The 19,993-nt window shown below is 57.6% G+C and overlaps 8 protein-coding genes across 8 annotated transcripts; 4 read left to right on the top strand and 4 right to left on the bottom strand.

Moving 5' to 3' along the window:
- Positions 1-146: 146 nt before the first annotated feature.
- B0H64DRAFT_434451 (ABC transporter transmembrane region 2-domain-containing protein) lies at positions 147-2,812 on the bottom strand. Its single transcript, XM_062806091.1, has 2 exons — positions 1,623-2,812; positions 147-1,561 (listed from the first exon to the last, which is right to left on the bottom strand). Exons 1-2 carry the CDS (start codon positions 2,370-2,372, stop codon positions 158-160), a joined length of 2,154 nt encoding a protein of 717 aa, XP_062656743.1. The 5' UTR covers positions 2,373-2,812; the 3' UTR covers positions 147-157.
- A 40-nt stretch (positions 2,813-2,852) lies between these two features.
- B0H64DRAFT_434450 (uncharacterized protein) lies at positions 2,853-3,966 on the top strand. Its single transcript, XM_062806090.1, has 2 exons — positions 2,853-3,387; positions 3,459-3,966. Exons 1-2 carry the CDS (start codon positions 3,082-3,084, stop codon positions 3,888-3,890), a joined length of 738 nt encoding a protein of 245 aa, XP_062656742.1. The 5' UTR covers positions 2,853-3,081; the 3' UTR covers positions 3,891-3,966.
- A 788-nt stretch (positions 3,967-4,754) lies between these two features.
- B0H64DRAFT_208481 (uncharacterized protein) lies at positions 4,755-6,521 on the bottom strand. Its single transcript, XM_062799379.1, has 3 exons — positions 5,958-6,521; positions 5,496-5,846; positions 4,755-5,444 (listed from the first exon to the last, which is right to left on the bottom strand). The coding sequence occupies exons 1-3, from the start codon at positions 6,324-6,326 to the stop codon at positions 5,004-5,006; spliced, it is 1,161 nt and encodes a 386-aa protein (XP_062656741.1). The 5' UTR covers positions 6,327-6,521; the 3' UTR covers positions 4,755-5,003.
- Positions 6,522-7,513: 992 nt separating this feature from the next.
- Positions 7,514-11,394, bottom strand: B0H64DRAFT_208462 (uncharacterized protein). Its single transcript, XM_062799378.1, has 2 exons — positions 7,904-11,394; positions 7,514-7,840 (listed from the first exon to the last, which is right to left on the bottom strand). The coding sequence occupies exons 1-2, from the start codon at positions 11,078-11,080 to the stop codon at positions 7,634-7,636; spliced, it is 3,384 nt and encodes a 1,127-aa protein (XP_062656740.1). The 5' UTR covers positions 11,081-11,394; the 3' UTR covers positions 7,514-7,633.
- A 1,703-nt stretch (positions 11,395-13,097) lies between these two features.
- B0H64DRAFT_403787 (uncharacterized protein) lies at positions 13,098-15,761 on the bottom strand. Its single transcript, XM_062804339.1, has 2 exons — positions 14,442-15,761; positions 13,098-14,365 (listed from the first exon to the last, which is right to left on the bottom strand). The coding sequence occupies exons 1-2, from the start codon at positions 15,591-15,593 to the stop codon at positions 13,256-13,258; spliced, it is 2,262 nt and encodes a 753-aa protein (XP_062656739.1). The 5' UTR covers positions 15,594-15,761; the 3' UTR covers positions 13,098-13,255.
- Positions 15,762-15,804: 43 nt separating this feature from the next.
- Positions 15,805-16,875, top strand: B0H64DRAFT_208310 (uncharacterized protein). Its single transcript, XM_062799376.1, has 5 exons — positions 15,805-16,009; positions 16,077-16,191; positions 16,244-16,309; positions 16,372-16,494; positions 16,551-16,875. Exons 1-5 carry the CDS (start codon positions 15,975-15,977, stop codon positions 16,692-16,694), a joined length of 483 nt encoding a protein of 160 aa, XP_062656738.1. The 5' UTR covers positions 15,805-15,974; the 3' UTR covers positions 16,695-16,875.
- A 1-nt stretch (position 16,876) lies between these two features.
- Positions 16,877-17,664, top strand: B0H64DRAFT_208311 (uncharacterized protein). Its single transcript, XM_062799377.1, has 4 exons — positions 16,877-17,138; positions 17,196-17,290; positions 17,362-17,550; positions 17,662-17,664. The coding sequence occupies exons 1-3, from the start codon at positions 16,937-16,939 to the stop codon at positions 17,455-17,457; spliced, it is 393 nt and encodes a 130-aa protein (XP_062656737.1). The 5' UTR covers positions 16,877-16,936; the 3' UTR covers positions 17,458-17,550; positions 17,662-17,664.
- Positions 17,665-17,883: 219 nt separating this feature from the next.
- B0H64DRAFT_327654 (ZPR1 zinc-finger domain-containing protein) lies at positions 17,884-19,335 on the top strand (the record flags this gene model as incomplete). The annotated part of the gene is made up of 2 exons (XM_062800791.1): positions 17,884-18,021; positions 18,082-19,335. 2 exons carry the CDS (start codon positions 17,884-17,886, stop codon positions 19,333-19,335), a joined length of 1,392 nt encoding a protein of 463 aa, XP_062656736.1.
- Positions 19,336-19,993: the final 658 nt, after the last annotated feature.

Here is a 19,993-nt window from a genome sequence, read left to right as displayed (position 1 = left end):
AAAAAGCGCAAACGGCCGCCATAGCTATATACACAGACACGCACCACCCAGAGTATTCATGCTGTATCTCTTGCACAAACGTGAGATTCCCTCCGTCATGACCCGCCGCCCCCCCCCCCCCCCCCCCCCCCCCCGAGCCTAACCAGGCCACCACCACCTACTCCCCGCCTGTCAGCTCCTTGACGCGCCTCTCAATCTCGGGCACGCCCCTCAACAGCACCTCGAGCTCCTCCTTCTCGTCCTCCAGCGCCATACGCTTCTCCGGGTCGAGGCGGCTAAAGACGTAGTGGCCCTGGCCGTCGAACTGCAGGATGTGGGTGTGGTACTTCCACAGGCTGCGGCGGTGGCTGACCGTCATGAGGGTGATGCCGAGCTCCTTGGCGGTGTCGTACATGACCTTCTCCGTGTCCAGCGTGACGCTGCTGGTGCACTCGTCCAGGATGGCGTAGCGGGGCCGGTGGTAGAACAGCCGCGCCATGGCCACGCGCTGCTGTAGGCCGCCCGACAGCACGTCCTTCCACTCGGCCTCGGCGTCCCAGCCGCCCGGGTACACGCCGAGCAGGTGCTCGAGCGACAGGATGCGGAGGATGGCGTGCAGGTCGTCGTCGGTGACGCCCTTGTTGGCCATGGTGCTCGGCCCGTCCGGGTAGATGAACTGCTGGCGGAGGGAGCCGCTCGAGAGGTAGGGCCGCTGCGGGATGTAGAAGATCTCGTGGAAGGGCGGCTTGTGGACGGTGCCGCCGTAGACGGGCCACAGGCCGCCGAGGATGCGGAAAAGAGAGGACTTGCCGCAGCCATTGGGGCCGACGACTAGGAGGTGGTCGCCCTGTTGGAGCGAGAAGGATAGTGCCGGGACGAGCACATCGCCGTTGGGAGAGATGATGGGCACGTCGGTGAACTTGATATTTTTGCTGGTGATGATCTTGCCGCGGCCCTTGAGCACGGCAGCGTTGCCTTCTGTGTCGGAGCTCGAGACAAGCTTCTTGGAGAAGTTGCCTGCTTGCACGTCGTCCATGACTTCGAGGAGCGAAGAGACGCGCGAGGTGTAGCCAGCGAGTTCCATGACTTCTTTGTACGAGAACATGAGGCGGCCGAAGGCGTCCGAGGCCCCGAGGAGCATGCGCCGGTTAGTCACGAAGCTCTCTGTCCGGTCACCCATGTTGGAGACGACCTGGCCGGGGAGCTTGACAAACACGGGGAAACCGCAGAGGATCAAGCCCAACGCGCCCCAGATATACTTGACGACATAGTCCTCCATGAAGCCGTGGTAGAAGCGCCTCCGTAGGAGATAGTTGATGTGCTTGATTAGCGTGAAGTAGCCCTTGTCGAGTGTGTCCTTCTCGGCGGCGTGGCCGGCGTACAGGGCGACCTCCTCGCTGTGGTCTATCAACCTCGAGTGCTGGAAGCGGAACTCGCCCTCCAACCTCGCCTCGTCGGCCACGTATTTGCCGAACGGTGGTGTTAGTGCTCGCATCACGGCCGCCGAGAGCTGGACGAGAAGCGACATGAAGACGACCCCTTCACCACCGACGCTTCGGGAGAGCGAGACCGTGTAGATGGTCTGTTCTTGAGTTAGCCCAGGATATGAGAGATTGGCTTGGGGAGTGGTTAAGGGGGCTCACCATGTCAAGGATCGGTTTCGCTAGATTGCTGTAGAGTTCTGCCAAGTTGTTGGAGAACTTGGTTACATCCACGGCAATTAGTTGGTCGGCATTCTTGACCCTGTCGTCGAGGGCCGAGATTCCGTAGAAAGTCAACTTGGACAGGTATTTGTCGTGGATATACTCGGTCAACCGCGTCCGGTACCTCAGGGCGAGTTCTGACTGGTGGTACGCCAGCATCGAATTAGTAAAAGTCGCCGGCACAGCGATCAGCATCCACCACAAGATGCGCTTCAGGAACTCGCGCCCATTCCCTTTGATCAACGCTTTCACAATCGCGCCGTCCATGGCCGCCACCTTCAGACTAATCACTGTCCGTAGGATCAGAAAGAAGCTGTGGCTGATGAGGAATTGTGTCTCCCTTGTCCGCCACCCGGGTATGACAATTCGGAGCAGCCTCATCAGCGAGCGGAAGAACTCGCGATTCAGCTCGACCTTTTTCTTTTTGCCTTCATCGTCTTCCCCTGATATCGATCCGGTGCGGGCTTTCTCGGCGCGCTTTTCGGCTTCGCGGGCCGAGGCCACTCTTTGGTCGGCGATGGAGTTGCGGATTCGGTGGATGAGGGCTAGGAATAGTGTGATATAGACAGCGCGGGAGATACGCGTGCGGTTGCGCAGGTACATTGTCGTCAGCTGCAAGATGATGCCGCGGACGGTGCGGGCGCGCGCCGCGACGCTGCCCAGTACCGGCTTCGACAGTGACGGCGCCATTGTGTGTGATTGCGACAGGAGACGGCGACAAACAGGAAAAGGGGACGGGTCACGGCCGCGCGGCGGCGATCATCGGGAGAACGGTTCGGCGCGTCGAGATGTCAAACGGGGTAGGTAGTGCGACGAGGTCGGAATGCGGCGAGTTGGTTGATGGGATGTGCGTTGGATTGTTGAGATGGAAAGTAAGTCAACCCTTTGTGAATGTCTACTCCCGCCGGCCGCTGCTATTTTTGACTTTGGAGTCGTTGCGCAGTGGGGAATTATTGTTGTACTTTGGCAGCCAGAAATGCGAATCGACCGGAAGTGGTGGTTCCCATTCTGGTCTGTCCTTTGCTCGTTCCTCGGCCTTTGCGTCACCCACTTGCTGCAACGGGCAAGCAGGTCCGGGGTAGCCAAGACTCGACCATCTCGCATGTGATTGTCCCTTGGGCGCTCTTCAGTGGCTGGGGGGGGGGGTTTCGACCCCACTATTCTGTATCTCCAGACAGAACAGAGGGTTGTGGATTGCTGGGCTTGGCTTGGCAATTCCGCAATTCAAATGCAGCTGCAAACCATCCGTCATCCACCTGTTCCACCCGCCCAGCACCGGCAACCAACGGCGGGCACTCGGAGCCCGGAGCCGGACTACTGACTTACACGGACCTGGACCCGACCGGTTGTTCTACACTAGAAGTCGGATGCTGAAGGCGGGCTCACCATAACGATCACAATGGCATCTGCCATGATGTTCCACATATTTTCCATTTTATTTCTCCTCTTCACTTCCGTCCTCGCCAACACGGAGAAGGCCATCTTCCTCGGCCCCGAACCCGTCACCGTCCCCCTCACCCACCCAACCCTCTCCGACCTCCGCCTGCACACCCTCACGCCCACACCCATCAACGGCACCCTCCGGACCCAGCTCCCCGCCCAGTTCCCCTCCCCGAAACACCCCCAGGGAACGGCGACATGGCTCATCCTCGACAACCTCACCCCCAACCAGCGCTATGAAGTGCGCGTCTGCTGGGCAGCCACGGTCAGTCAGAATGAACGACCCTTTGCCAACTAGCTGTCAAGCACAATCCTAACCCCCCCCACCCACCCCAGCAACCAACCGACTTCACCCTCACCACCTTCCCGCTCACCACGGTATGGGACACGCCGGAACTCATGACCTCCCTGCACGCCTACGCCACGTCGCAGCAACAGAAACTCACCCCTGACGCCAACACCGCCCCGCCGAAGGCAGACAGCGACAGCGGGAGTGGGGAGCGGGAGGCCTCCATCCTCTTTCTGCGGATCCTGGCCGCGGCAGATTACTTCACGACAGACGCGTCGCTGATGCGCGACGTGCCGCCCGTCGACGTGGACGTCATCCTGGACCCGTTCCTGTTCAACGTGCTGCCGCGCTCCATCGCCGGCACGGCGTGCTACATCGTAGCGGTGGCGGCGGTGGCGTTCCTGGTTGCGAGGTGGACGACGGGGCGGATTCGGGGGTTGGTTGCCGGTGCGCGGGGGAGTGTCAAGAAGAGGCAGTAGGCTGATGAAGGGGGCTTGGTTGGGTTGGTTAGAGAGGCTTGCTTGTTGTGACAGTGCTGTATTCTACAAGACAAAAACGCTAAATGAGACAAATGACAAGCGTGGCGCCTAGTAATACGTTTTCTACCCGCTTGGTACGACAAGTTAACTGCTTGAGGTACAAATGCAAAAAGGAACCTAACTGACAAGCTATCGCGACTAAATTCTATTGTTCGATTTACCCACCGAACCCGTTCTCCCTCCCAGTCTCCGTCCCCCCACTCTCTTCTCCTTTCCTTTCTTCCTCCTCACCCTCCATCCCGGCTCACCGTTCGAATTCGCTGAGAGGTACAACTGTCCGGGAGTTGGAGGTATGTAGTGTCAGTTCTGTAACTAACGAGAAACAATTGCGGCACGCTCCGCCTGGCCAGGAACACGAGGGCACAAGCCCCTCTCCCGCAAGCAACGCAGGTTGCGATCCAAATTATTTCGCTCCTCGGATCGTTGCTGCGTTTTCTGCTGTTCCTCCGGTGCACCCGCGGTCTGCTCCACGTGTTCTTTTGGCGCGGCGGACTCTGTTCGGACAGGAGCCTTGGAGGATCGGGTCTTTGGCGTCAAGTTGGCAAATCCCACCATAACAGAAGACCGAGAGAACTGGGGTATTCCCTTCAACCTGGCGAACCCCACCGTAGCAAAGGACCGGTCCTCCAACTCGGCGGACCCTACCCGAGTGGGGGCTTGAGAGAACTGGGCCTCTCCCTCGAACACGACGGACCCTACGACAGTGGAAGCCTCGGAAAGGCGACCTTCCCAACGAATGCTTGTCCGTCTTGTTCAAACATGACACGCGCCGCGGCTAGCGCGAGCCGAGCCGTGGTCCGAGGTGATAGGCTCGCCCTCCGCCGGGAATGATAACGACTGCCTCTACTGTCCTGCCGTCCCTCCTTCAAGTTCGCCAGCACCTCCCGCTGTGCGAGTGATTGAGGCAACAGGTCCTCTCGCCCTCGCACATGATAATGACTACCTTCCCCATCCGATTCTCGGCCCCTCTCATCTCGTCGCTGCCTCCCTCCCTGCTGCTCAACTAACTCCCGCGCCGTGATGGGCCTCAGGCAACCGGTCATTGTCATCCTCCTAGTGATATTGGCCGCTGCCGCCATACCCCTGGTGTCCGCCGGAGGCATACTGTGGCTGCGAGGGGTAGGCAGAGTGCCCGCCACCGGACCCGCCGCTGCTATACTGGGGTTGGGAGTATTGCGGTTGGCTGTGCTGACCGTAGGGAGCAGGCACGGCGGGAGAAGCACCGTACGATGGCTGGCCGTAGGGTTGGGATTGGCCATGTGGGGGAGCGGCGTAGCTTCGGCTGTGTGGCGACGGGCCACCGGCGGAGTTGTAGGACGAAGTGTACTGAGATGGCGGGGCATGGTGCTGGCCAGAAGTCTGATACGAGGATGCACTGCCGTGATGGGACGGGGTGGTGCCGGGCTGCGAGGGTGGCTGATACGAAGCTGGCGGGGCCGGCGCGGAATACCCGCCCGTCTGTCCGTTATTCGAGTAACCATAGTTGTTCTGGCCCTGTGATAACGTTAGGGTGGCTGTAACGGCACTAGAGGGTTATGAACCTACTGAGCCGTGGGCTTTCCCGCCAAACATATTGGCGACGCCTCCGACGATGCCGCCTAGACCGCCGCTGGAAGAGTGTCCGGATGATTGACCACCATGGTAGTTCTGGGGCTGGGACGACGGTTTGCTCCCAGAAAATAGGTTAGAAGCCAGCTGCGAGGCGAGCTTCCCGCCGATGCCGCTGCTGCCGCCGCCGCCGCTACTGCTGTGGCCTCCGCCATGTCCACCAGAGCTGCCAGAGGACAGGAGCCCAGTTACTAGCTGTCCAGCAACGCCGCCAACGCCGCCGCCGCCGCCGTGGGATCCGCCGCCTTGTTTACCGCCGAGCGAGCTGAGCGTGTTTCCGAGGAACGACTGGAATGGGCAGGGAGTCAGCACGAATGAACGAGGTAGCACAGAAAGAAAGGATCAAGTCGGGCGCAAACAAAAATAATAAAACGAAAAGATGTAGGAGCGATGACATACCCCAAGTCCCCTATCACCATCTCCACCACCTATCCCCCTCGTCCCGCCCGCATACTCGTCCTCTCGCGGGTGCACAGGCTCGAGCCGGCCGTCGGGATACTTCGCTGTCCGGCTGCCGTCCGGATGAACGATGATCTCGGCACCGTTGTTGGCACCATAGGGCACGCCGTAGGGGTGATCGTTGCGCGCGGCGGGAGTGCCGCCGACCGGGGCAGCCTCGGTGGGTGTATCCCACTGCGACGCGCCCGTCGACAACTGAACGAAATAGTACTTCTTGGAAGAAGCATCCCACTGGGCAATCCAGCCCGCAGGAAGCGGTGGAGGCGCGAAGGTTGGCCCGTCGCTACCGGGGGAAGAAGGGCCTGCCATGGAGAGGTCCGTTCGATGATTTGAACGTTGAGTGGTTCTCGGTTGTTTCGAAAAAGGTTGGGGAGAAGAAGAGTTTTCGTCGCGGTGCTTCGCTTGAGTTTCGTGCCGCGGCGTGATAAAGAGGGAAAAGGCGGCTGCCGAAGGGTGAGTAAGGATTGTTAGAGTGGTGCGAGCTGAACCGGGTGTGGCGCGGGGCGGAACTTGGTTTTGGAGGGGGCGGGGCAGCCCAAGCAGCAAACGGACAGGGGGTTTTGCCATGGATAGGCGATCACCCTTTCTGTTGCACAAGTCCCTTCGTTACCATGCTCAAGTTAGCCTAGCACACACCAATATGCTTCTTGATTGATTGGAGGGCAATCCGAGCGGAGAAGGTAATCGCAATTATTCCCAACTTCCATACTACTACACCCAATAGGCATAAACTCTACCACGACACAAGCGCTTTCTCATCCTGCCTGTCTCACAAAATCGGTGGGAGGGAGCCAACGACCTCCTCCGTACGGCACCTTCCGTCAGGTTTCAGCAGAGAACACCGAGCCGGTCCTGACATCAGCAGCCCTTATCAGACACATCACAACGCCCTTCACCGGCAACCGAAATGCGGTAAGGTAAGGAGACCATCATCAAATAGCGCCACTACATTACGACTCAAACCCGCCCACCGCGCATGGTCTCCCCCAGCAAGGAAAAGCCCGTCTCACATAAGTTCCTCATCAAACAAATGACCAACCCAAGCGAGAGATACTCAGCCCCCGACCGACGGTCCCGATGGCCCCCAGTACTCTTCCGGAATGACTTCCTAAATAAAGCGAATAACGCCGCTGTTCCTCCTCCTGACTGCCCGATCGGGCCCATGATGCCATTAGCCACAGTCGCTCACGCGTCCGGCGTCCCATTGGCTTGCTGGGTTGGACGGTCAACAGTGCGGGAGGCAGCCCATTCATCCATCCACCGCCCATCCACGCCCATTTCGAGACTGCTGATGCACAAGCCCGAGAACCGCTGACAAAGTCTCCATGCCGCATGGCAGCACACAGACAGCAGATTATTGAGAAAGAAAAAAACATCACTCTATCTGTTAATCAAACACCACATATCTTTCCTGATGCGTTCCAGATGCGAGCCCCCGCGGTGTTGAATGCCGCTCAGAGCGGACGGCCTCCGACCTTCCTTCCCACCCACCGACCACGCAACATGGATTCGTAAATGCCCCTAACTAACCGTGATCCGAAATGCAACGCTCACTTCCCCCGCTCCTGCGCCATCGCCGTCTATCACAAAATGAGCACCCCCCAAAATCAGACAACTCACTCCGAGGCCCCTGTGCTACTCCCGCTACCATTGGTGACCCCGTTCCCATTCCCGTTCCTGACCGCTACTTCCACCACCTTCGCCTGAAGCGCGTCGCCGCCCGTTGTCGCTGTTGCCGTCGTCTCCTGGCCGCCGGTTAAACCCTTGCGGATGGCCAGCACGCTGTCGACAATAACGGCGTCGATACCCTCCTTTACTTGGCGCTGTGTATTGCATTAGCCCCTGAATCGACCAAACAAAACACATACACAAAAAGAAAGACATACCTGCACCAGCTTCGGCTCATTATTCAGCGCGCCATAGCTCACACACACCAGCCCGTTCTGCTTCACGACCTTCACCAGGCGCGGCGAGTTGACGAAGGGCTCCGAGTTGCTGACGATGCCCAGCAGGTTCCAGCGCGAGGCGAAGCGGATGGCCTCCTGCAGGCTGCTGGCGCGGATGTCCCCCACGGGGCTGGTGCCGGCGTCGGTGAGGAACAGGATCGGGATGTTGGGCTGCTTGAAGCTCAGGCACAGGCACACGTCCGGGTTGAACGAGCTGAAGATGACGTGCCTGCCTCCAGCCCCGGGCCCCGGTGCCACCCCGCCCTCATCTGTGTTGCCGGCGCTGCCCGCGCCGCCGCTGAGGTCGAGGTGGTCGTAGACCTTCTCCAGCACGGTGTCGCAGAAGGAGTTGACCTCGACGGCGTACGTGTCCATCTCGTGCTCCTCGCTCTCGTGCAGCATCGGGTACTTGAGCTCGATGTTGAAGCCGACCGAGGCCGGGAGCTTGCGGAAGAGGTCCTCGAGCGTCGCGAAGGGCGCCTGGATGAAGTTGCCGCGCGAGTTCGCCTTGAAGCCCTTGGCCTTGAAGTCGCGCGTGTGCTTCATGCGCTCGTCCATCTCGTGGTGCTTGCTGAGCTGCTGGTGGCCCGCCGCCGGCCAGTCCATCGACATGGACCGCTGCCGTGGCCCCGGGCTGTTGCTCCGTGCCTTGGAGAGCTGTTTGTGCTGGGGCATGGGGGAGTGGCCGCTGTCGCCGCTGCTGCCGCTGTTGCTGCTGCCGCCCTTGTGGCGGGAGGAGTCGGGGTTGATATGCAAGAATTGTTCGAGCGTCAGGGTGTGAACGGGCGCGTCGAAGCCTGTTTCGCTGACGAGGAAGTCGTGGTAGATGACGGGCACGTGGTCCTTGGTGAGCTGCACGTCGAATTCGACGTATTGTGCGCCGAGGTTGGCGGCTGCGATGAAGGATGGAACCGTGTTCTCGCCTAGTTGCAGGGACCGGTTGGACACGAGGTTCTTGCCCAGGCCGCGGTGGCCGATCACCATGGTCGACGTCATCTTTTTCCAGTACGTCTGCTGCTCCGTCACCTCCATGTTGGGGTGTGAGAAGGGCGTGATGACGAGGAAATTGAAGCTGACCGTGCCGATGACATCGAGGTTGGCGCCCACGATCGGGACGCAGACGTCACCCTGTAGGTTCATCCGCTTCGTGCCGATAGTTGACCGCACAGTAGACAGCAGCGCGACGCCACGACCGACCTTGTTGTTATTGTTGCCCGAGTAGGTCGGGACGATATCAAACAGCAGCTTGACCTTGGAGGAATCGGGCGTGGTGAAGACGATCGGCTCCGTCGAGATGTTCTCGTGAACGGGCATATCGATGATGGTCGGCTCGCCCGTAGCGCCCTGTGCCGACACGACTATGGAGAGAGCCGTATCCAGTTGCGTGTTGTGGGCTTCTGTGAGGGGTACTTTGTCTAGAGTCACGGCTTCGACATCCTTCCGCATGTCCATCGAACCGAGACTGACAAGCACTAGGCTCTCATCTCTGAGGTAGCGGTGCCCGAACGACTTGACAGGCTCCGCCGCGCGAGAGGCGCCGTTAGATCTCCTATCACCAAGAGAGGCAACTTCGCGAGCCACGGGCTCTGCACTCGCTTTCTCATCGTCGGAGCTGTTTGTGCCTGTATCGTCGTCGTCCCTGCTATGGGCAGCTAGGAGGCGGGCGATGGGGAGATGTCCCCTCAAGGCCGCATGCTCCTTAGCCGTCCAACCCGACGAGTCCACCCTGTCCACATCGGCCCCGGCCTCCACCAGGAGCTGCGCAACTGACATGTGGCCGTCCACGGCGGCTATGTGCAGCGGCGTCCAGGCAAACGAATTCTCAGCCAGCTCCAAGTCTGCCTTCTGCTCATCTGTCCCCTTCAGGAGCACTTTGGCGCACTCGGCGTGGCCAAACCGCGCGGCAAAATGTAGCGCGGTCTCGCCGTGCTTGTCTTGCCAGTTGATATCCACGCCGGCGTCCACCAGCATCTCGACAATTGGTTTGAAGTTGGCCTTGGTTGCAATGGCTAGGACGGCGCTGGATTTGGAGACGGCGCGCCTCATTTCGGCCTTGTTGTCGCTCACGCCCTGCCAATCCTCGCCCTGGAGCAAGGCCTTGGTGGTCAGACGATGCCCGCCGAGGACGCTGAGGTGCACGGGCGCGTTGCCGTCTTTGTCTTGCCACTCCGAAGCATCGATGCCGTTCTCGACATTAAACTGGCCCCACTCCTGCATCTTCTTCATCAGAATCTGGCAGACCACGACAAACCCGAACTGGGCCGCGTAATGTAGCGGGATCCGGCCGAAGCCGTCCTTTGCTTTTAGCGCCGCCCTCTGGTCTGGTTTGAGGCTCTCCAGCAAGTAAATCAGCGTCTGGACCGCCTCATCGTCCTTGGTGAGGAGATCCGACTCCTTAAGGCCACAGACTCTCGGAGCGGGAAGCGGCGACGCTGCTGGGGTGAGGTAGTTTTGAGCGTACTGCACGGCGCCCGGAAAGGGATAGGGAGCCGAATTCGAGTCTTCCTCGTTCTGAGCCGAGACCGTCTTTGTTCGGCCGATGTGGATCACCAGCCTGTGGATGCAGTTCCGCTCGTTAATGTCATCAGCTTCGTCTAGAGACGTGATGCTGTCCAGCAGAAACGCAACGCAGCCCTTTGACCGAGCGGAGATGGATCGTTGCAGCACGTTGAGCAGCACCCTCTGCGCGGCAGGCTCCGGGCTCACGAGGTTCCCGGTAGTGAGACCGTCCTTCAGAGCGTCCAGATCGTCTTTCCGGATCGCCTGGTCGAGTTTGTCTAACAAACCCGACGGGACACTGAGCATGGCTTTCGCCGTTGCCCGTCCTAAGGAAAGAGTTGACCTCTCCGACCCGGCATCATCGGCGTGATGCGTGTCACCCAGTACCGAAATCCACTTGTTGATTTCAGACAGCAGCCTGGCAATGGTGGTGTCCTTGGCAAACGGGCAGGGGTCGACTTTTGTCGAGATGTAGCGATGCTGTGTCGTGGTCTGCGTGGTGGTGTTGGGGATCTTCTTGTCGAGCTTTTTGGTAATTTTGACGAACCCGCGGCGGTTGATCTCACCAAACCACTGCAGCTTCCGCAGCTGGCTACGCAACTCGAGCAAAGCGCCCATCAGCTCCTCGATCTCGTCATCGTCGAGGTTCGCGACAACATCGGGCGAGCTGCCATATCTGTCCTGGAGCACCTTGAGCCTCCGGTAGGCGTCGGCGAACTTTTTGTTGTAGAACGAGTCGACATCTTCCAAGTTCCTGTCCAGATCGAAGAAGAATTCTGGCAAGGGTGGTCAGTATATATGCAAGGCGTGTAAGCGAGACCGGCCCGTCTCAATGTGATGATGCCCACCTGCTAAGTCGACTTGTTCTCCATCCTGAGCTACCCTTACACCGGCCTTGATAAGTTTTTTGAGGCCCTTATAGTTGATATAGGAACCCGCCCACTCCGGGACTTGATTCCTCGGCAGACTGCGCACGCGGGTCAGTCGCTGGGAATCCCAAGGGGAGGGATGGCTTTGTATCAGTCCGTGGTACTGGTACCCACTTTCGACCAAACTTCATGCTGAAGCTGAGTTGGATTGTCGAAGTGCGGTAGAGCGAGGGTATGTGGGTTGCAGAGAAAGACGTAAATCAAGTGAGAGATGATCGTGGATAAGTATTTGATAAGACGAGCGGTGCCAGAAGAAAAAAAAGGGAAACCGGGATGCGGATAATGAGCGGTCGGAAGGTCTCGTCAAAGTGACAAGGATGAAACCTGGAACCTGCTGGATCGAAGTTCAATGGCTGGTCGCCTGCATTGTAATAACCACGATCCAGAAAACGAGAGTCTCCAGCAACGGGAAGACACATGCACTGAAGAATACAAATCCTGTATCGTCCAGCACGGGTGGCTTTAGGCCTGGCGATCGTGAAAGAGGGCGTTGCCGCACTGTGACGCAAGATGATAAAAAAGCAGGGTCCTCGGGGTTGGCTCGAGACACAGCTGGGAGGTCAAGGCGCACGACTCGCGACCACTAAAAAAAGAACAAAGGCAGCTTTCAGTTGAGGAAGGAATGGACACGGGGTTTCGGGATTGTTGTCCATAAAAGTAATTCGGATGAGAAAACGATGGTGGAGTGAGCCTTCCCGGTCCCCGTCTCCCCGTTTTCAACAAACGGGAACCATATCATGAACCCGGCGTGCAGGGGTATCAATTGAGAGACGGGTGGAAGAGGTGCGTAAAAAACGCCTCATAGGTATCTCCAAGCATGTACATGTACATACTTCTTGCTTCCATTACTTTGGCAGCGACTGGATATTCTGAGATTTCAAGTCTCCAGGTACATCCAAACGGGCCAGGGCCCGGTGGGACCTGGGGAAGGGAGTATCCCAGGGGGCCGAGCACCGATAGGAAGACCCGCTCTCCCGCTTGCCTGCTGAATTCCAAACCGCCTCGCCCGCCCCGGCCGGGAACCAGTCAAAGGTCGCCGTGGCGTCCGGTGCGGGAGAGGATTGGTCCCATTGGATCACTTTTACCCCACCACTCTCGAGCTGGCCAGATCTCTGAGAAGCCACCGGCCATTTGTTCTTACACCGTGGCGGCCAGTCGCCTGTCATTTCTCAACCCTCATGGTCTGCGAGGGGCGAGTTTGTGACGGTTTGCAGAGTGGAAAGTCTTCGGGTCTTTGAAGACGCGTGTGTGACACAACAAATAACTCGGCACATACAGTGATACACTCATACATACACACTAACTAACTCGACAAGGGTTTATCAATAATTCCCCGCATGTCTTGCTTGCCCCATGATACAACGAGACGCGGGCTCCGGGGAGTCTCATGCAGGTTCCGTGCTCACCGCTTCCGGCTCCCTTCACCTTGACCCAGACAAATAAAACTCTAAAACAAAAGAGGATAAAAAAGCCCTCGTGACTCGTTGTCGAAAACATCGTCAACTAGCAAGGTCCATTGCTGGGCTCCGTTGGCGGGGTATGCTGGTCTTGTGACGCCTCTCGTCTCCCCGACGGAGTTGGCCAGAACCATCCGACACACCCCCAGCCCGTCTGTACACAGTAAACCAGATCGCTGACCCTGGTTGCTTGCGCATACCGTGCACATACAAGCTTTGTCGAGGTTGGGCCTGCACGAGCAGAGAGGTACCTGGGTTGTGACTCGAGCGGTCCGAGCAATATTGCTGTGTTATGCCACCCCTGTAGGTCCCATCTATGCCTCTTGGGTATATATATATATGTACATGTACAATACACCGACCGTCCTTGAAATCTATAGTTTACATGTGCTAACGTCGCATGTTCCTCACCACCAACCGGTCTGCTCCGGTGACGCGGTAGTTCCTGCTGCCGGCGGCACCGTATTCTGTTTCCAAAACGCCATGCGCTGGAGCAGCCGTGAAATACCGTCCGGCTTCCAAACCGTTTCCTCCGCCTGCGCCGGCCGGTCCTCCATACTGGCTAGATAGTGGTGGAAATAGGCCACGACCCTCCCAAAACTGACGTCACCTGAGTCGTTCCGCGTTTGCCAGAGCCCTTTGGCATACGTCTCCGGGAGAGCTTTCACCAATGCCCTCGTGATCCGATTATCGATCTCAGCGCTGACGTGGAAGCACATGGCCACGTTGTGCTCCAACGTCCCCGGGGTGCCATACAACAGGGCACGGGCTATGCGTTTGTCGAGATTGAGCCTCGAGTTGAAGTGCGACCTCTTCCGCAATTTACGCGGCACCTGTTGAGCGACGACTTTGAGGATGACGGTCTCTGCGCTCCGGATGCGGAAGTCGGCCGACACGGTTTGCGCTATCAACCAGTCCATCTTTGCTATGCGCTGGATGTGCCTCGACTTTTCCATCTTTAGTCTCGGCCGCTCGGCCGCGAAGTTGAGAACAGATAGAACCATATCGAGCCGCTCGATGAGAGGCGTGTCGCCATCCATGAGCTTTCTGTCGGCCCGCCTCAGCCACCAACCCATCATGCTGCTGTGGTGCCACATCTCCCTTATCCAGATGGCCGTCGCGAGGTGATCGAGGCGCGCTTTTTCGACTCTTCGCGTCGAATTACTAGCCTGAAACCCGCCGTGTCCGATATCATTGGCCCCCGGGAGTGCCGTCGCCTGCCAGATGTTGAGGAGGTGACGCAATTGTCGAATGGTCGCGGGGCCGACGGCCTCGGGACCAAGGAGCATCCACGATGTTTGATCGATGTTATCGAGCAACCCCCGAATCACCATCTTAGCCGCCGCCGAGTCCAGCAATGTGAGACAAGAGTGGAATAACCTCCACATCAAATCTCTGCTGACTGTCCATTGCTCGCGGAGACAGACGGCAAACAGTTTTGCACCCTCCCGGAGCATGCCAAAATCTATCAAGCCTTCTAGGATTGCTTCGGCCACGTTCTGGGAGAAAGGGGCGCGCTGGACGAAGTGTCCGTTGACTTCCGCGACGTCTTTTGTCGCGGCCCAGGCCTGGAGTTCGGGGGTACCGTTGTACGTAGTCGGCCGTCCTCCGCATCAGCCCTATCCCACGGGGGTCGTAGCCAAACATGCGCTTGATGACACCTTGGAAGCCGACCATGTCCCCCTTGAGCCGATAGTGGTGTAGTAAGCAGAGGTATGTCGCTTCTGTCGGTTTCATATGGCTCAGGAAGAGGAACGAATCCACCATGGCCTGCGACAGGTTGTGCTCGCCAATGAATGAGAAAGCCAAGATCAACATGTTGTAATTCTGGATGCCCGGGGTAACACCGCACACGAGGAAGTTGTAGCACATCTTTGCAACATAGCGTTCCCGGAAAGGCGGCGACCAGTCGGATAGAATTTGCAAATTAATCTCGTTCAGACGCTCTCGTTGAACGACAGTCTCTGCAGGATCTAGGTCCGGGTGGGCGTAGTTAGGGTAGCCATCGGAACGCAGCATGCGGATCATGGTGTTGGCTGAATCTGGGCTGATGAGAGCGGGATGTGACCCGGGCGCTTCGAGCTCCGTAATCCACCAGGCCTCTGCCATGAGCCGATCCACGAGGTCGGTGATCATGTCCGTTACTTTATCCATGTGTACCTCAGTCAGAGGCTCCCGACGCTCGAGATCCCATTCCTTTTCGGCGACGAGAACCTCCTCACACTTAGCCAAAGTTGTTTTCCTTGTGTCGGGCAACTCCGGGTTCCAGGACAGACCAAGCGCTGCGCGCAGGTTCTGGGCTGTTCTGAATCGACCTCGACGCTTTTCTTGTAAGTCCCGGAGGAAGTCGGCGTCAAGCCTGCATATATCGCCCAGAGCGTCTAGCTTTTCCAGCGGTCGGGCGTAAGGGACATTAGGGTACGGGGACTCGAGGATCTTTGCGAGGTCTTGGCCGGCCGATTCCTCGAGCAACCCAGCCAGGCTGTTCCTCGCCTGGGCTATCTTGTCGTCGAGCTCGCGTCTGCGCCTGTCTTTCCGGCCAGCGTCTACAACGGCAGCTGTTGCCATTATGGCAGTATAGCATGCGGTGAATACATCGCTGGCGAGGACTTTGCGGCGTCGCGGGTTGCCTGTGGTGCTTGTCGTGCCTGTCGTCACCCTCCGTGCGGCCGTGTTTGTTGATCGCAGGCACGCCCGGCAGTGGCAGGCCCGCAGCTGGGCTGCCATTGACCGGAGGCCCAGCATCGTCCCGGCATGTCGGCCAAGCTGAACCTGCGAGTTTAGGTTGAGATTCGAGACCTCGGGTGTCGTCGAGTAATCGGGGCCGGGGCGGGAGCTGGAACACAAAAGCTTGGTGGGATGATGTCGAAATTCGAAATTCAAGTTAATTCTGAGCAATTTACTGGCTGGAACTGAGCTGTGCCGGGATCCACTCTGGACCTGGAGCTTGTCTCTCAATCGACTCCACTGACATGTGTCGCGGGTCCAGCTGCCCCTCAACACCACGAGTCTGCATATCAGCACGCTCGGTTGGTTGCGTCAGAAATAAGCAAAACCACCCCCGCATCGAAAGTTGACCAACATCGATAAACCCTCAGCAATATCGCAATACCGAAGAGTCTCGCAATGTATGCGCTCACACTTTCGGCGGAGTTGGAGGGGTAAGTCTACACTCTTTGCTAGGGCCGAGGCCAGGACCCTGTGGTTAACCAAGCACACGATGCTCAGGGTCACGAACCTGAGGCCGCATGACACCCAGGAGAAGAACTTCTTTTATACTTTCAAGGTGCAATGTACATCTTGTAGAGAAACCCATCCAAACCCCATCGCTGTCAACCGTTTCGTGAGTCTTGCTTGTGTCCTCCTGTGAACAAAGTTGGGCTCACACTACCTAGGAGACCAACGAGATGAGCGGGAGCCGGGGAGAGGCCAACTTTGTATGGAAGTGCAAAAATTGCAAGGTATAGCGCACCTCAGTGTCTGCCCTTCAAACGCGGCCTAACCATATGTAACTTCGGGGCAGAGGGAGTCCTCGGCCACGATCAAGGCCGCTCCAATCCCTTATGAGCAAACTGAGCCCGCAAAGGCCCGAAAGATTCTCGAGTTCGACTGCCGGGGTCTTGAGTTCACCGAGTTCATTCCAGAGGTTTGTTTCAGGGGTTCTCCAAATAAAACGCTCCAAATGGTGCTGACGGCAGTTAGGGGGAGTGGCTCGTGGATGGGATTGAGTCGAATACCAAGTTCGAAGGCGTCGAGCTGGTGGAGGGAGAATGGTTCGATTACGACGAGAAAGCGGGCGAAGAGGTGAGCATCAAAGACCTCAAATGGGACATTGTCCGGGCATGATTCCACAGTTATAGACAACTAGCACAGGTATCACCAAAATAAGCTATCGACTTTTGAGAACCCCGGCTTCAAGTGGTGATGTTTTTCATCGGAGGACATACACAAATGTTTCGGTCGAGTTTCAGGGATGTGATTTGTCGTACCAAGTTTCAAGACCCACTCGTGGTGATTTTTCCATAGGCAACGTCAACAATCGTCCCTCGAAGCTCCCCAACAACAAACTCATCACACCCGGGAGCAAGATGAACAGCACCGAACTGACAACGTCCCTAAACTTTCTCTACGATGCAGGACATCTCCTAGCGATCACAGCGCCCGAAACGTCGGCATACCTAATGGGCCGGCGCAACGACCTGATGCTTGAGCACGAGCTGACCCTATCGGACAAGCACCGGCAACATGTCTGCAGTTGTTGCGGCCGCATCATGCTCCTTGGCCAAGGAAGTGAGTTGCAGATCAAGGCAGAGAAAAGCGCCCGCCAGAAGTCTCACTCGGGTCGAGGACCCAAGGGAAAAGGGCTGCAAAAGCCTCGTCCGCAGACGAGCCTAGGACGCATGAAAGTTGTCACCTGCGATCTTTGTGGCAGGCTAACAAATGTTAAACTCCCAGCGCCGTCTTCTATTACAAGGCGCAAGGCGAGGGCGGAGAAGGTTACTAAAACTTCTAGGTTGGAAACGAGCGCGTCTCTGTCCAGCGCCGCCCAGGAGACGGCATCCCAAAAGACAACATCCAACGCCAGCAGCAAAAAGCGAGCCAAGTCTAGGAAAGCTGGGTTGCAGGCTTTGTTGAGTCAATCCAGCGCCTCACGAAACACGGGCCCTGGGCTCGGTCTGAGTCTTGCCGATTTCATGCAAAAGTGAGGTCTCTGAGCACGCTCTGGGGATTTCCTATGACTCTTTCGGCAAGCATGGAAGTTCGGATGACTTCTCGAACATTCGGAAACTGAGCCTTTGTGTGTCACATTCAGGCTCGGCATGACAAAGACCCTGCTATCGACACAAGAAGCCTACGCTCATGACATAAGCCTGCCGAACAACTGCAGCCCCACTGTTGTTCAGAGGCAGGCATGCCGCCTTGTCAATTGCTACCCCCGCCAAAAATCGACTTTTGGAGTATAATTACCCCTCCAAAATTTTCCCTGGCATCCGATATCTTGGAAAGTCCACCGCAACCTAAACAAACAAACAAGATGGCCGAGTTATTCAACACGATTGGCGAGAAGGCTGAGAAGGTCGCTCCGGCGGCTATTCCTAATGGGACGACGGAGGACGGGGACGAGAAGGTGGTTGAGGAGATCGAGTCCCTCTGCATGAACTGTGAGGAGAATGTAAGTCGCATTCACGTCCAGTGCACTGATGAACACTTGCTAACCGCGTCTCCCCCGCAGGGTATGACACGCCTTCTCCTGACCAAGATCCCGTATTTCCGCGAAATCATCATTATGTCTTTCTCCTGCGACCACTGCGGCCTCAGCAACAACGAGATCCAGCCCGCCGGCACCTTCCAACTCAAGGGCGCCCATTACGAGCTCCGGTTGACAGAGATGCCCGACTTCGAGCGCCAGGTTATCAAGTCCGACACGGCCACTGTCAAGTTCATCGAGATGGATGTGGAGGTCCCGGCTGGCAAGGGCCAGCTCTCGAACGTGGAGGGTCTCCTGACAACGATTCTTGATGACCTAGAGTTCGCACAGGAGAAGCGCAAGGAGGAGACCCCTGAGGTGCACGCCAAGGTAGCCGAGATTATTGCTAAGGGCAGAAAGATGCTTGCTGGCGAGGCATTTCCGTTCCGCGTTGCCATCGACGACCCGGCGGGCAACTCGTTCATCGCCCCTGACCCCCGTGACGGCGTGGGCAAGTGGTCGAAGCGAGAGTTCCTCCGCACGCCCGAGCAGAACGCGGCTCTCGGCCTCACCGACACCGCCCAAACGGACGACCTCGACGACGAAGGCAACATCATCCCCGATCAGGTTTACCAGTTCCCGGCCTCTTGCCCGGGCTGCTTGCACTCCTGCACGACCAACATGAAGATGGTCGAGATCCCGCACTTCCGGCAGGTAGTCATCATGAACACGTCGTGCGACGACTGCGGCTACAAGTCAAACGACGTCAAAACGGGCGGCGAGATTCCCGAGAAGGGCCGAAAGGTCACCCTCCGCGTTCGCAACCCCGAGGATCTCGCCCGCGACATCCTCAAGAGCGAGAGCTGCGCCCTCGAGTGCCCGGAGCTCAGCCTCACGGTCAACCCGGGCACGCTCGGCGGCCGCTTCACCACCGTCGAGGGCCTGCTTACCCAGGTGCGCGACGACCTGCACGGCCAGATTTTCGAGGCCAACGCCGACGCCGGCGCGGCGGCGCGCAAGAACGACTCGCTCGACAAGGAGGAGAAGTCGCGCTGGGACCAGTTCTTCGACGGCCTCAACGCCGCCATCAAGGGCGAAAAGGAGTTCACCATCGTGCTCAGTGACCCGCTCGCGAGTAGCTATGTTCAGAGCACGGCCGAGGACCCCGCCCAGCCGGACGAGCAGATGACCGTGGAGGAGTATGAGCGCACGGATGAGGAGGAGGAAGAGCTGGGCCTGAAGGACATGAAGACGGAGGGCTATGAGGAGGATGCCGAGACGACGGAGACGACTGCATGATTTCCTTATTTCCTATTTCCTATTTTCTTTGTCTCGGAGAATACGAGGTGGCGATGACTCGGTTATGAAGTCGGCGAGATACCCTTGCTTGGGTCGAGAAGAAATTACATGATGTGATGCCGCAATGGCTATGGATAAAGCGTACTTTTGTTTCCTCGTGGTTTTCTAAGTGATGGTTTTCGTATTTTAGGATTGGGAACATGCCGGGATGTATTAGAGCAAACGTTGCGTTAGAGGCACAAGGTATGTACCAATCGATAGATGAAGAATAGAGTACGTCTTCAGCGGCTTCACGAATCAAGGTGCGCCTTTCTACGGTGAGCTCGATTCTGGCCTGGAATGTTGCAAGTTCGAGTAAACGTAAGCAATGAAGAAGTTGGGCAGCAGAACAATAACGGTGGTAAAGGATATCATCAAGCATGTAGCCTAGGAGTCATACAGGACATAACCATACACAAAATACCAGGACCTCTTCTTCAGACCTCTTCTTCAACTGCTCGAATTCTCAAAACAATCAACGCTTCACCATAAAAGCAACGACGTCTGCCAAGCTATCTTCCTCGTGAGCAAAAGGCAGTTCCTCCGTGGTATCACTCCACACCCAACAACTACCAGCCAAGCAGCAATGCATGAAGGCAAGTAAAGCAAAGCAAGTAGA

The sequence above is a fragment of the Chaetomium fimeti genome (genome assembly GCF_033439085.1).
Source record: "Chaetomium fimeti strain CBS 168.71 chromosome Unknown B0H64scaffold_6, whole genome shotgun sequence".
In the NCBI taxonomy this organism is placed as follows: Eukaryota; Fungi; Ascomycota; class Sordariomycetes; order Sordariales; family Chaetomiaceae; genus Chaetomium; species Chaetomium fimeti.
Note: the sequence above shows the minus strand (reverse complement) of the source record. Positions and strands in the feature narration are given on the sequence as shown.

What these genes read in the sequence shown, in the direction of transcription:
- B0H64DRAFT_208310 (XM_062799376.1), top strand. Translation starts at nt 15,975, where the DNA reads ATGTATGCGCTCACACTTTCGGCGGAGTTGGAGGG. An exon ending in CCATCGCTGTCAACCGTTTC is followed by an intron (nt 16,192 to 16,243) that starts GTGAGTCTTGCT and finishes CACACTACCTAG; the next exon opens with GAGACCAACGAGATGAGCGG. An exon ending in TCACCGAGTTCATTCCAGAG is followed by an intron (nt 16,495 to 16,550) that starts GTTTGTTTCAGG and finishes GACGGCAGTTAG; the next exon opens with GGGGAGTGGCTCGTGGATGG.
- B0H64DRAFT_403787 (XM_062804339.1), bottom strand. Translation starts at nt 15,593, where the DNA reads ATGCTGGGCCTCCGGTCAATGGCAGCCCAGCTGCGGGCCTGCCACTGC. An exon ending in TGCGGAGGACGGCCGACTAC is followed by an intron (nt 14,366 to 14,441) that starts GTACAACGGTAC and finishes CACTTCGTCCAG; the next exon opens with CGCGCCCCTTTCTCCCAGAA.
- B0H64DRAFT_208311 (XM_062799377.1), top strand. Translation starts at nt 16,937, where the DNA reads ATGAACAGCACCGAACTGACAACGTCCCTAAACTTTCTCTACGATGCA. An exon ending in CATGCTCCTTGGCCAAGGAA is followed by an intron (nt 17,139 to 17,195) that starts GTGAGTTGCAGA and finishes ACTCGGGTCGAG; the next exon opens with GACCCAAGGGAAAAGGGCTG. An exon ending in TTTGTGGCAGGCTAACAAAT is followed by an intron (nt 17,291 to 17,361) that starts GTTAAACTCCCA and finishes TAAAACTTCTAG; the next exon opens with GTTGGAAACGAGCGCGTCTC.
- B0H64DRAFT_434451 (XM_062806091.1), bottom strand. Translation starts at nt 2,372, where the DNA reads ATGGCGCCGTCACTGTCGAAGCCGGTACTGGGCAGCGTCGCGGCGCGC. An exon ending in CGAAACCGATCCTTGACATG is followed by an intron (nt 1,562 to 1,622) that starts GTGAGCCCCCTT and finishes ACTCAAGAACAG; the next exon opens with ACCATCTACACGGTCTCGCT.
- B0H64DRAFT_208462 (XM_062799378.1), bottom strand. Translation starts at nt 11,080, where the DNA reads ATGGGCGCTTTGCTCGAGTTGCGTAGCCAGCTGCGGAAGCTGCAGTGG. An exon ending in ATGAGCCGAAGCTGGTGCAG is followed by an intron (nt 7,841 to 7,903) that starts GTATGTCTTTCT and finishes TGCAATACACAG; the next exon opens with CGCCAAGTAAAGGAGGGTAT.
- B0H64DRAFT_208481 (XM_062799379.1), bottom strand. Translation starts at nt 6,326, where the DNA reads ATGGCAGGCCCTTCTTCCCCCGGTAGCGACGGGCCAACCTTCGCGCCT. An exon ending in ATGGTGATAGGGGACTTGGG is followed by an intron (nt 5,847 to 5,957) that starts GTATGTCATCGC and finishes TGCCCATTCCAG; the next exon opens with TCGTTCCTCGGAAACACGCT. An exon ending in GCGGGAAAGCCCACGGCTCA is followed by an intron (nt 5,445 to 5,495) that starts GTAGGTTCATAA and finishes ACGTTATCACAG; the next exon opens with GGCCAGAACAACTATGGTTA.
- B0H64DRAFT_434450 (XM_062806090.1), top strand. Translation starts at nt 3,082, where the DNA reads ATGGCATCTGCCATGATGTTCCACATATTTTCCATTTTATTTCTCCTC. An exon ending in GCGTCTGCTGGGCAGCCACG is followed by an intron (nt 3,388 to 3,458) that starts GTCAGTCAGAAT and finishes CACCCACCCCAG; the next exon opens with CAACCAACCGACTTCACCCT.